Genomic DNA, 14,186 nt, shown 5'->3' with positions numbered 1-14,186 from the left:
AATTTTGAAAAATCGGTATGTGAGCCCTCATAATAAAAGGATTTTGACTTAAATTTTTTTTCGCTAACATCTTTAAATGGCTCCTGTACATCGAAAACGCAAAATTTAGAAAAAGTCCAAAACAAAAGTTGTTTCTAACATCAAAACCTTCATTTTGAGACGGAGAACCGTGATCTAGCTTAATTTTGAAAAATCGGTATGTGAGCCCTCATAATAAAAGGATTTTGACTTAAATTTTTTTTCGCTAACATCTTTAAATGGCTCCTGTACATCGAAAACGCAAAATTTAGAAAAAGTCCAAAACAAAAGTTGTTTCTAACATCAAAACCTTCATTTTGAGACGGAGAACCGTGATCTAGCTTAATTTTGAAAAATCGGTATGTGAGCCCTCATAATAAAAGGATTTTGACTTAAATTTTTTTTCGCTAACATCTTTAAATGGCTCCTGTACATCGAAAACGCAAAATTTAGAAAAAGTCCAAAACAAAAGTTGTTTCTAACATCAAAACCTTCATTTTGAGACGGAGAACCGTGATCTAGCTTAATTTTGAAAAATCGGTATGTGAGCCCTCATAATAAAAGGATTTTGACTTAAATTTTTTTTCGCTAACATCTTTAAATGGCTCCTGTACATCGAAAACGCAAAATTTAGAAAAAGTCCAAAACAAAAGTTGTTTCTAACATCAAAACCTTCATTTTGAGACGGAGAACCGTGATCTAGCTTAATTTTGAAAAATCGGTATGTGAGCCCTCATAATAAAAGGATTTTGACTTAAATTTTTTTTCGCTAACATCTTTAAATGGCTCCTGTACATCGAAAACGCAAAATTTAGAAAAAGTCCAAAACAAAAGTTGTTTCTAACATCAAAACCTTCATTTTGAGACGGAGAACCGTGATCTAGCTTAATTTTGAAAAATCGGTATGTGAGCCCTCATAATAAAAGGATTTTGACTTAAATTTTTTTTCGCTAACATCTTTAAATGGCTCCTGTACATCGAAAACGCAAAATTTAGAAAAAGTCCAAAACAAAAGTTGTTTCTAACATCAAAACCTTCATTTTGAGACGGAGAACCGTGATCTAGCTTAATTTTGAAAAATCGGTATGTGAGCCCTCATAATAAAAGGATTTTGACTTAAATTTTTTTTCGCTAACATCTTTAAATGGCTCCTGTACATCGAAAACGCAAAATTTAGAAAAAGTCCAAAACAAAAGTTGTTTCTAACATCAAAACCTTCATTTTGAGACGGAGAACCGTGATCTAGCTTAATTTTGAAAAATTGGTATGTGAGCCCTCATAATAAAAGGATTTTGACTTAAATTTTTTTTCGCTAACATCTTTAAATGGCTCCTGTACATCGAAAACGCAAAATTTAGAAAAAGTCCAAAACAAAAGTTGTTTCTAACATCAAAACCTTCATTTTGAGACGGAGAACCGTGATCTAGCTTAATTTTGAAAAATCGGTATGTGAGCCCTCATAATAAAAGGATTTTGACTTAAATTTTTTTTCGCTAACATCTTTAAATGGCTCCTGTACATCGAAAACGCAAAATTTAGAAAAAGTCCAAAACAAAAGTTGTTTCTAACATCAAAACCTTCATTTTGAGACGGAGAACCGTGATCTAGCTTAATTTTGAAAAATCGGTATGTGAGCCCTCATAATAAAAGGATTTTGACTTAAATTTTTTTTCGCTAACATCTTTAAATGGCTCCTGTACATCGAAAACGCAAAATTTAGAAAAAGTCCAAAACAAAAGTTGTTTCTAACATCAAAACCTTCATTTTGAGACGGAGAACCGTGATCTAGCTTAATTTTGAAAAATCGGTATGTGAGCCCTCATAATAAAAGGATTTTGACTTAAATTTTTTTTCGCTAACATCTTTAAATGGCTCCTGTACATCGAAAACGCAAAATTTAGAAAAAGTCCAAAACAAAAGTTGTTTCTAACATCAAAACCTTCATTTTGAGACGGAGAACCGTGATCTAGCTTAATTTTGAAAAATCGGTATGTGAGCCCTCATAATAAAAGGATTTTGACTTAAATTTTTTTTCGCTAACATCTTTAAATGGCTCCTGTACATCGAAAACGCAAAATTTAGAAAAAGTCCAAAACAAAAGTTGTTTCTAACATCAAAACCTTCATTTTGAGACGGAGAACCGTGATCTAGCTTAATTTTGAAAAATCGGTATGTGAGCCCTCATAATAAAAGGATTTTGACTTAAATTTTTTTTCGCTAACATCTTTAAATGGCTCCTGTACATCGAAAACGCAAAATTTAGAAAAAGTCCAAAACAAAAGTTGTTTCTAACATCAAAACCTTCATTTTGAGACGGAGAACCGTGATCTAGCTTAATTTTGAAAAATCGGTATGTGAGCCCTCATAATAAAAGGATTTTGACTTAAATTTTTTTTCGCTAACATCTTTAAATGGCTCCTGTACATCGAAAACGCAAAATTTAGAAAAAGTCCAAAACAAAAGTTGTTTCTAACATCAAAACCTTCATTTTGAGACGGAGAACCGTGATCTAGCTTAATTTTGAAAAATCGGTATGTGAGCCCTCATAATAAAAGGATTTTGACTTAAATTTTTTTTCGCTAACATCTTTAAATGGCTCCTGTACATCGAAAACGCAAAATTTAGAAAAAGTCCAAAACAAAAGTTGTTTCTAACATCAAAACCTTCATTTTGAGACGGAGAACCGTGATCTAGCTTAATTTTGAAAAATCGGTATGTGAGCCCTCATAATAAAAGGATTTTGACTTAAATTTTTTTTCGCTAACATCTTTAAATGGCTCCTGTACATCGAAAACGCAAAATTTAGAAAAAGTCCAAAACAAAAGTTGTTTCTAACATCAAAACCTTCATTTTGAGACGGAGAACCGTGATCTAGCTTAATTTTGAAAAATCGGTATGTGAGCCCTCATAATAAAAGGATTTTGACTTAAATTTTTTTTCGCTAACATCTTTAAATGGCTCCTGTACATCGAAAACGCAAAATTTAGAAAAAGTCCAAAACAAAAGTTGTTTCTAACATCAAAACCTTCATTTTGAGACGGAGAACCGTGATCTAGCTTAATTTTGAAAAATCGGTATGTGAGCCCTCATAATAAAAGGATTTTGACTTAAATTTTTTTTCGCTAACATCTTTAAATGGCTCCTGTACATCGAAAACGCAAAATTTAGAAAAAGTCCAAAACAAAAGTTGTTTCTAACATCAAAACCTTCATTTTGAGACGGAGAACCGTGATCTAGCTTAATTTTGAAAAATCGGTATGTGAGCCCTCATAATAAAAGGATTTTGACTTAAATTTTTTTTCGCTAACATCTTTAAATGGCTCCTGTACATCGAAAACGCAAAATTTAGAAAAAGTCCAAAACAAAAGTTGTTTCTAACATCAAAACCTTCATTTTGAGACGGAGAACCGTGATCTAGCTTAATTTTGAAAAATCGGTATGTGAGCCCTCATAATAAAAGGATTTTGACTTAAATTTTTTTTCGCTAACATCTTTAAATGGCTCCTGTACATCGAAAACGCAAAATTTAGAAAAAGTCCAAAACAAAAGTTGTTTCTAACATCAAAACCTTCATTTTGAGACGGAGAACCGTGATCTAGCTTAATTTTGAAAAATCGGTATGTGAGCCCTCATAATAAAAGGATTTTGACTTAAATTTTTTTTCGCTAACATCTTTAAATGGCTCCTGTACATCGAAAACGCAAAATTTAGAAAAAGTCCAAAACAAAAGTTGTTTCTAACATCAAAACCTTCATTTTGAGACGGAGAACCGTGATCTAGCTTAATTTTGAAAAATCGGTATGTGAGCCCTCATAATAAAAGGATTTTGACTTAAATTTTTTTTCGCTAACATCTTTAAATGGCTCCTGTACATCGAAAACGCAAAATTTAGAAAAAGTCCAAAACAAAAGTTGTTTCTAACATCAAAACCTTCATTTTGAGACGGAGAACCGTGATCTAGCTTAATTTTGAAAAATCGGTATGTGAGCCCTCATAATAAAAGGATTTTGACTTAAATTTTTTTTCGCTAACATCTTTAAATGGCTCCTGTACATCGAAAACGCAAAATTTAGAAAAAGTCCAAAACAAAAGTTGTTTCTAACATCAAAACCTTCATTTTGAGACGGAGAACCGTGATCTAGCTTAATTTTGAAAAATCGGTATGTGAGCCCTCATAATAAAAGGATTTTGACTTAAATTTTTTTTCGCTAACATCTTTAAATGGCTCCTGTACATCGAAAACGCAAAATTTAGAAAAAGTCCAAAACAAAAGTTGTTTCTAACATCAAAACCTTCATTTTGAGACGGAGAACCGTGATCTAGCTTAATTTTGAAAAATTGGTATGTGAGCCCTCATAATAAAAGGATTTTGACTTAAATTTTTTTTCGCTAACATCTTTAAATGGCTCCTGTACATCGAAAACGCAAAATTTAGAAAAAGTCCAAAACAAAAGTTGTTTCTAACATCAAAACCTTCATTTTGAGACGGAGAACCGTGATCTAGCTTAATTTTGAAAAATCGGTATGTGAGCCCTCATAATAAAAGGATTTTGACTTAAATTTTTTTTCGCTAACATCTTTAAATGGCTCCTGTACATCGAAAACGCAAAATTTAGAAAAAGTCCAAAACAAAAGTTGTTTCTAACATCAAAACCTTCATTTTGAGACGGAGAACCGTGATCTAGCTTAATTTTGAAAAATCGGTATGTGAGCCCTCATAATAAAAGGATTTTGACTTAAATTTTTTTTCGCTAACATCTTTAAATGGCTCCTGTACATCGAAAACGCAAAATTTAGAAAAAGTCCAAAACAAAAGTTGTTTCTAACATCAAAACCTTCATTTTGAGACGGAGAACCGTGATCTAGCTTAATTTTGAAAAATTGGTATGTGAGCCCTCATAATAAAAGGATTTTGACTTAAATTTTTTTTCGCTAACATCTTTAAATGGCTCCTGTACATCGAAATCGCAAAATTTAGAAAAAGTCCAAAACAAAAGTTGTTTCTAACATCAAAACCTTCATTTTGAGACGGAGAACCGTGATCTAGCTTAATTTTGAAAAATCGGTATGTGAGCCCTCATAATAAAAGGATTTTGACTTAAATTTTTTTTCGCTAACATCTTTAAATGGCTCCTGTACATCGAAAACGCAAAATTTAGAAAAAGTCCAAAACAAAAGTTGTTTCTAACATCAAAACCTTCATTTTGAGACGGAGAACCGTGATCTAGCTTAATTTTGAAAAATCGGTATGTGAGCCCTCATAATAAAAGGATTTTGACTTAAATTTTTTTTCGCTAACATCTTTAAATGGCTCCTGTACATCGAAATCGCAAAATTTAGAAAAAGTCCAAAACAAAAGTTGTTTCTAACATCAAAACCTTCATTTTGAGACGGAGAACCGTGATCTAGCTTAATTTTGAAAAATCGGTATGTGAGCCCTCATAATAAAAGGATTTTGACTTAAATTTTTTTTCGCTAACATCTTTAAATGGCTCCTGTACATCGAAATCGCAAAATTTAGAAAAAGTCCAAAACAAAAGTTGTTTCTAACATCAAAACCTTCATTTTGAGACGGAGAACCGTGATCTAGCTTAATTTTGAAAAATCGGTATGTGAGCCCTCATAATAAAAGGATTTTGACTTAAATTTTTTTTCGCTAACATCTTTAAATGGCTCCTGTACATCGAAATCGCAAAATTTAGAAAAAGTCCAAAACAAAAGTTGTTTCTAACATCAAAACCTTCATTTTGAGACGGAGAACCGTGATCTAGCTTAATTTTGAAAAATTGGTATGTGAGCCCTCATAATAAAAGGATTTTGACTTAAATTTTTTTTCGCTAACATCTTTAAATGAACCGTGATCTAGCTTAATTTTGAAAAATTGGTATGTGAGCCCTCATAATAAAAGGATTTTGACTTAAATTTTTTTTCGCTAACATCTTTAAATGGCTCCTGTACATCGAAATCGCAAAATTTAGAAAAAGTCCAAAACAAAAGTTGTTTCTAACATCAAAACCTTCATTTTGAGACGGAGAACCGTGATCTAGCTTAATTTTGAAAAATTGGTATGTGAGCCCTCATAATAAAAGGATTTTGACTTAAATTTTTTTTCGCTAACATCTTTAAATGGCTCCTGTACATCGAAATCGCAAAATTTAGAAAAAGTCCAAAACAAAAGTTGTTTCTAACATCAAAACCTTCATTTTGAGACGGAGAACCGTGATCTAGCTTAATTTTGAAAAATTGGTATGTGAGCCCTCATAATAAAAGGATTTTGACTTAAATTTTTTTTCGCTAACATCTTTAAATGGCTCCTGTACATCGAAATCGCAAAATTTAGAAAAAGTCCAAAACAAAAGTTGTTTCTAACATCAAAACCTTCATTTTGAGACGGAGAACCGTGATCTAGCTTAATTTTGAAAAATCGGTATGTGAGCCCTCATAATAAAAGGATTTTGACTTAAATTTTTTTTCGCTAACATCTTTAAATGGCTCCTGTACATCGAAATCGCAAAATTTAGAAAAAGTCCAAAACAAAAGTTGTTTCTAACATCAAAACCTTCATTTTGAGACGGAGAACCGTGATCTAGCTTAATTTTGAAAAATCGGTATGTGAGCCCTCATAATAAAAGGATTTTGACTTAAATTTTTTTTCGCTAACATCTTTAAATGGCTCCTGTACATCGAAATCGCAAAATTTAGAAAAAGTCCAAAACAAAAGTTGTTTCTAACATCAAAACCTTCATTTTGAGACGGAGAACCGTGATCTAGCTTAATTTTGAAAAATTGGTATGTGAGCCCTCATAATAAAAGGATTTTGACTTAAATTTTTTTTCGCTAACATCTTTAAATGGCTCCTGTACATCGAAATCGCAAAATTTAGAAAAAGTCCAAAACAAAAGTTGTTTCTAACATCAAAACCTTCATTTTGAGACGGAGAACCGTGATCTAGCTTAATTTTGAAAAATCGGTATGTGAGCCCTCATAATAAAAGGATTTTGACTTAAATTTTTTTTCGCTAACATCTTTAAATGGCTCCTGTACATCGAAATCGCAAAATTTAGAAAAAGTCCAAAACAAAAGTTGTTTCTAACATCAAAACCTTCATTTTGAGACGGAGAACCGTGATCTAGCTTAATTTTGAAAAATCGGTATGTGAGCCCTCATAATAAAAGGATTTTGACTTAAATTTTTTTTCGCTAACATCTTTAAATGGCTCCTGTACATCGAAATCGCAAAATTTAGAAAAAGTCCAAAACAAAAGTTGTTTCTAACATCAAAACCTTCATTTTGAGACGGAGAACCGTGATCTAGCTTAATTTTGAAAAATTGGTATGTGAGCCCTCATAATAAAAGGATTTTGACTTAAATTTTTTTTCGCTAACATCTTTAAATGGCTCCTGTACATCGAAATCGCAAAATTTAGAAAAAGTCCAAAACAAAAGTTGTTTCTAACATCAAAACCTTCATTTTGAGACGGAGAACCGTGATCTAGCTTAATTTTGAAAAATCGGTATGTGAGCCCTCATAATAAAAGGATTTTGACTTAAATTTTTTTTCGCTAACATCTTTAAATGGCTCCTGTACATCGAAATCGCAAAATTTAGAAAAAGTCCAAAACAAAAGTTGTTTCTAACATCAAAACCTTCATTTTGAGACGGAGAACCGTGATCTAGCTTAATTTTGAAAAATCGGTATGTGAGCCCTCATAATAAAAGGATTTTGACTTAAATTTTTTTTCGCTAACATCTTTAAATGGCTCCTGTACATCGAAATCGCAAAATTTAGAAAAAGTCCAAAACAAAAGTTGTTTCTAACATCAAAACCTTCATTTTGAGACGGAGAACCGTGATCTAGCTTAATTTTGAAAAATCGGTATGTGAGCCCTCATAATAAAAGGATTTTGACTTAAATTTTTTTTCGCTAACATCTTTAAATGGCTCCTGTACATCGAAATCGCAAAATTTAGAAAAAGTCTTTTTTGTAATTTTTAGTACATTGTGTTTATTTATATGTTTGTCCAGCATATGAAGAATTGGCAATAATTTCTCTTAAACTAAACAATGACTCGGTACACAAACGGGTTATGTAACAAACATATACTACAATTCGAATTTGCTTTGCTAATTCAAGGTACTTATTATTAATTTTAATAATTTTGTAGGTACAATGAATTTACAATTGCTTTATTTTTTAAATAAAAATGAAAGATAAAAAAAAATAAATTTTTAAAAGGGCAAATAAAAAATTCAACTTAATTTTCATAAGAAAATCCATAAAAAAATAAAATTATGTAAAAAATAAAAATAATTCTATAAATTTTGTTATAATTATTGTTCTTTTTCAACCGATTTTTCCCTTTCCAGTTTTAAAAGTTTAATATTTTACATTTTTCAAAAAAAAAATTGATTGAGATTATTTTAATAAAAATTAAATAAAATTAAAAATTTATTTTTACTTTGCCTTAATGAGAAAAAAAAGAAAATATTTTAAGTAAATATTAATAAAATAAACTTAAATGAAATAATTTCTTTTTTTTTAGTAAATTTAATAAACTAATTTATTATTTAAATATTAATTTATTAAATTATTTTTTTAATTAATTAATTATAAATTTATCAAATTAATTTAATTTTAAAAAAATGTGAAATGTTTAAAAAAAATGCCTTTTTATGCCAACGCCTGGTTATTTACTTTTTTAAAGATTAAAATAAATAAAATTAATCAATATTCAAAATAAATAAAAAATACTTGCTGTTTTTTTTTTAATGAAAAATCACATTTTGCTCCCATTCTTTTCAAACATTTGATATGCAAATCAAAATTCATTCAACGATTCTCACTTTCATTCATTCGTCGTTAATTCTCTCATTTTCTCTCATGCAATATTTTCGTTATAAACATTCAATGCATCCAAATTCCATTTCGTTGAATCGCATCGCGGTGTACTGTTGTGAAATTACGCCGCTCTCTCAATAGCAGACACTTTTTTTATGTCAACAAATCCTGTTGTGCAAAAATAGTTCTGACGCCATAGTCAATTATTCGCGTTTGGAGCGATAAGTTTTGCATTGAAAACTATTAGATTTCCATCTAGATCCTGAGAATTTCACAATTTGATTGAAATTCAACAAAATGGATTGTCGTCCAGGTCAGTAGCAAATTCTTTTTATAGAAATTTCTCGAGAATTTCCTTGTGACCTTGAAACTTTCTTTCTTCGTAGTTTCCATTTTTGAAGAGGAAAATCGTCGTCCCACAAACCAAATTTGGATTTTCCCATTTCTGGTTGCTGTTGCCACGTTTATTGTGTTTGCGACTGTCGCGAGCAGAACTAATGGTCCGTCGGGAGTTGTTTTAGATACGGTAATTTCTAATGCTGCTGGGAGTCAATGTGGCATCGACAGCAATGTGTTGGATAAATATTTGCGGATTCGCGTTGATCAACGTAAATGTGGACAAAATCTCGATTACATTGACGGATGCGATAACTCATGGGTAAGTTTGACCTTGAAATGCTTTCGTGATAATGAAATTTTTTTTACTATACATATTTCGATGAAAAGAATTGCAAGAATTTCAATTAAATTAAAATTGTGAAATTTGCATTGGGTAAAAAAATTTAAAATTTGCATTGGGTCAAAAATTTAAAATTTGCATTGAGTAAAAATTTTAAAATTTGCATTGGATAAAAAATTGTGAAATTTGCATTGAGTAAAAAATTTAAAATTTGCAATGGGTAAAGAATTTAAAATTTGCATTGAGTCAAAATTTTAAAATTTGCACTGGGTCAAAAATTTAGAATATAAATAGGGATCAAAATTAGGCTAAGTATAAAACTAAACTTGAAAATTATGCATTGGGAGTATAATTTTCAATTCAAAGTGAGTCAATTATTTGAAAATGTACATTAGGTCGAAAAAAATAAAATATGCATTGGGACAATAATTCAAAATATCAAATAATTTGACAATAAAACTAATTGAATTGTTAATGAAAATGTTAATTGGGGCAAAAATCAAGGATCAGAAATAGAAAAAAGTATTCAAATTTGCATTGGGTCAAAAATTCAGAATGTAAATTGGGACAAAATTTTAAAATATTTAATGGGATGAAAATTTAAAATGTGAGAAAAACAAAAATTTTGCACATAAAAATGTGAACTGAAGAAAAAATTCACAATGTGCACTGGGTAAAATTTTTGAAATGTGCATTAGGCTTAATTTTTTTTTCTTTTCAACAAATTTATAATTTTTTTTAAATATTTTTTCATTAGATTTGTGTCAAATCATGTCCAGAAGGAAGTTTCGACGCATCAACTTGTACTCCAAATACCTTTGCATCACTTAAGGAGCACCTTGTATGTCAAGATGAGAAATTAAAATCATCAATTGCTGATTGTGGCCAATTAATATCTGCTGTACAAGCCAAGAAATGTGTTGCTTGGTACGAAAATACTCACGAAAGTAAGTTTTTTTATTTAAAAATCTTCAATTTTTTCAAATTTATTTTTTTTTGTAGTTTTCGGCAGATGTTTTTCTCGCGAATCAAACCGCCATGACTCAGATGATGTAAAAATTGAAGCTCTTGAAGCGCATTTCGGTCAAATTATCTTATCTCTCCTTCCGAGCTTCATTTATGGCTGCGTCATTGCGGGAGTTGTGAGTCTTTTCTTCGCCGTCACCCTCAAATGGTCAGCTTTCTTCGTTTTTTGGGGTTTCATTGTGTTAGTTTACGCTGCATTAACAATTTCCTTGATTTGTGTTGCAATTAAAACAATCTCGAACGATCATCCAGCATCACCGGATGAACTTGTAAGCTTATCACTTTGTTTATGCGATATGATGACTAATTGAATTTCATAATTTTAGAACGCTTTGCAATGGCAAATCGGATTATTGGGCGTTTTTATGGCGATTTTTGGACTTTTCTTGTACTTTTTGCGTCGCAAGATCCGTTGCGGCATCGAAATCGTCAAGGAGAGCAGTCATTGTGTTTGCGCCTCAGTCGGAAGTATCTTTTTTCCCGTGTTGCCGTTCCTCCTACGAGCTGGCGTCATCATTCTCGGCTCTTATGTCGTCGTTATGGCATGGTGCATGATGGATAACCGCTACGAAATTGCCGGAAAAGACGAAAATTCTGATTGTCACTGCAACAATTCGATTTATTCGAATGGCGCGAGTTGCGATCCTGAAATTTTCAATGCCGATTGTCGCGCCGCCGACGGAGGAATTTGCATGGAAACGTCTTGCAAGTTGATTTCTCAAACGGAATCGAGTTTTTCGGGTCCCTTGATTATTTTAACCGTCATGATTGCCACATGGATCGTCGCTTTCATCCAAGCGAACGCAAAAATGATCCTCGCTCATGTCTACGGAAACTGGTATTGGAACTGGAATCGACAATTCATTCCAGGGGGCGCTGTTGTCACGGCAATGACTAAAATCCTCCCGAATCACCTTGGAACGGCAGCTTTTGGGGGTTTCGTGGTCATGATTTGTCGCGTCTTGAAAAATCTTTTGTCACGACGTCAACATAGCGGCATGAACAGCATCGGAGCGCTAATTGCGAGAGTCGTTGTCGAAATTATTCGCTGTTTTGCGTACATGATCATCGATCTCATTGAATTTGTGTCGGACAAGGCGTTCGTTGTCGTCGCTGTCACTGGATACGGCTTCTGGGATTCCGTTAAAACCGTTTCGCGGATCATGGTGCGGGATGCTCCGCTCGTTGTCGCTACCGAATACGTTGGCGACATCATATTGTTCGTTTGTAAGTTCGTGTCGGCAGGACTGGCAGCTGGATTGTTTTACGTGGCGTCACCTTTTAAGGCGGGCGATGATGCTTATATCACGATTTATGCGACAGTTTTGATCTTTTTGTTCGCTTTTGATCTGGCGGCGGTATTTTTGACAGCGTACAATGTCGCGATCGACACTTTGCTGATCTGCACAATTCACGATTACATGCACAGTGGCGTGGAAAAGGCTTATTTCAAGTCGCAAACACTTAATGGACTCTTGCTGAAGAAGGAAATTGATAATGTTTAAGAAAATGTCAACGAAGAAAACTTATTTGATGACAAAAAACTGAATCTCCAAGAGAATAACATGTAATTAACGTTTTTTGATGTCTGAAATATTTAATCAAAAATTAAAATTTCATGTCTTTGCAATATTATTATGTCAATATCTTACCATAAAATCTTATATTATTGATTAATAAATAAAATAAACTATAAAAAAATTATTATTATTGAGAAACCCATCAAAAGTTGGTTGAAAATTGACTTGAGAAAAAAAGTACGGTTTTTGCTCCTCATATGATAAAATCGTACTTTTTTTTATTTGATCAAAAATCGATCAGATATCAATGAAAATCAACTTTAGAATGAATATTTATTCAATTTTAGCTTTGAAACCCATCAAAAGTTGGTTGAAACTTGACGTGAGTAAAAACAACGGTTTTTGCTCCTCATATGATAAAATCGTTGTTTTTTTTATTTCTTCAAAAATCGAGGAGATATGCATGGAAATTATCTTTAGAATGAATATTTATTCAATTTTAGCTTTGAAACCCATCAAAAATTGGTTGAAAATTGACTTGAGAAAAAAAGTACGATTTTTGCTCCTCATATGATAAAATCGTTGTTTTTTTTATTTCTTCAAAAATCGAGGAGATATGCATGGAAATTATCTTTAGAATGAATATTTATTCAATTTTAGCTTTGAAACCCATCAAAAGTTGGTTGAAACTTGACTTGAGAAAAAACAACGATTTTTGCTCCTCATATGATAAAATCGTTGTTTTTTTTATTTCTTCAAAAATCGAGGAGATATGCATGGAAATCATCTTTAGAATGAATATTTATTCAATTTTAGCTTTGAAACCCATCAAAAATTGGTTGAAAATTGACTTGAGAAAAAACAACGATTTTTGCTCCTCATATGATAAAATCGTACTTTTTTTTATTTGATCAAAAATCGATCAGATATCAATGAAAATCAACTTTAGAATGAATATTTATTCAATTTTAGCTTTGAAACCCATCAAAAGTTGGTTGAAAATTGACTTGAGAAAAAAAAAACGGTTTTTGCTCCTCATATGATAAAATCGTTGTTTTTTTTATTTGATCAAAAATCGATCAGATATCAATGAAAATCAACTTTAGAATGAATATTTATTAACTTTTAGCTTTGAAACCCATCAAAAGTTGGTTGAAAATTGACTTGAAAAAAAAAGTACGATTTTTGCTCCTCATATGATAAAATCGTTGTTTTTTTTTATTTGATCAAAAATCGATCAGATATCAATGAAAATCAACTTTAGAATGAATATTTATTAAATTTTAGCTTTGAAACCCATCAAAAGTTGGTTGAAAATTGACTTGAGAAAAAAAGTACGATTTTTGCTCCTCATATGATAATATCGTACTTTTTTTTATTTGATCAAAAATCGATCAGATATCAATGAAAATCAACTTTAGAATGAATATTTATTAACTTTTAGCTTTGAAACCCATCAAAAGTTGGTTGAAAATTGACTTGAGAAAAAAAGTACGATTTTTGCTCCTCATATGATAAAATCGTACTTTTTTTTATTTGATCAAAAATCGATCAGATATCAATGAAAATCAACTTTAGAATGAATATTTATTAACTTTTAGCTTTGAAACCCATCAAAAGTTGGTTGAAAATTGACTTGAGAAAAAAAGTACGATTTTTGCTCCTCATATGATAAAATCGTACTTTTTTTTTTATTTGATCAAAAATCGATCAGATATCAATGAAAATCAACTTTAGAATGAATATTTATTAACTTTTAGCTTTGAAACCCATCAAAAGTTGGTTGAAAATTGACTTGAGAAAAAAAACGATTTTTGCTCCTCATATGATAAAATCGTACTTTTTTTTATTTGATCAAAAATCGATCAGATATCAATGAAAATCAACTTTAGAATGAATATTTATTAACTTTTAGCTTTGAAACCCATCAAAAGTTGGTTGAAAATTGACTTGAGAAAAAAAGTACGATTTTTGCTCCTCATATGATAAAATCGTACTTTTTTTTATTTGATCAAAAATCGATCAGATATCAATGAAAATCAACTTTAGAATGAATATTTATTAACTTTTAGCTTTGAAACCCATCAAAAGTTGGTTGAAAATTG

At 31.2% G+C, this 14,186-nt stretch overlaps 1 protein-coding gene across 1 annotated transcript; it reads left to right on the top strand.

Moving 5' to 3' along the window:
• Window positions 1–8,956: 8,956 nt before the first annotated feature.
• On the top strand, window positions 8,957–12,250 carry LOC134838309 (choline transporter-like 2). Its single transcript, XM_063853810.1, has 5 exons — window positions 8,957–9,169; window positions 9,243–9,514; window positions 10,293–10,482; window positions 10,538–10,830; window positions 10,888–12,250. Exons 1-5 carry the CDS (start codon window positions 9,154–9,156, stop codon window positions 12,064–12,066), a joined length of 1,950 nt encoding a protein of 649 aa, XP_063709880.1. The 5' UTR covers window positions 8,957–9,153; the 3' UTR covers window positions 12,067–12,250.
• Window positions 12,251–14,186: the final 1,936 nt, after the last annotated feature.

This window comes from Culicoides brevitarsis, chromosome 1 (genome assembly GCF_036172545.1).
Source record: "Culicoides brevitarsis isolate CSIRO-B50_1 chromosome 1, AGI_CSIRO_Cbre_v1, whole genome shotgun sequence".
Taxonomy (NCBI): Eukaryota; Metazoa; Arthropoda; class Insecta; order Diptera; family Ceratopogonidae; genus Culicoides; species Culicoides brevitarsis.
The sequence above is the reverse complement of the archived record's forward strand: the minus strand, read 5'-3'. Positions and strand labels throughout refer to the sequence as shown.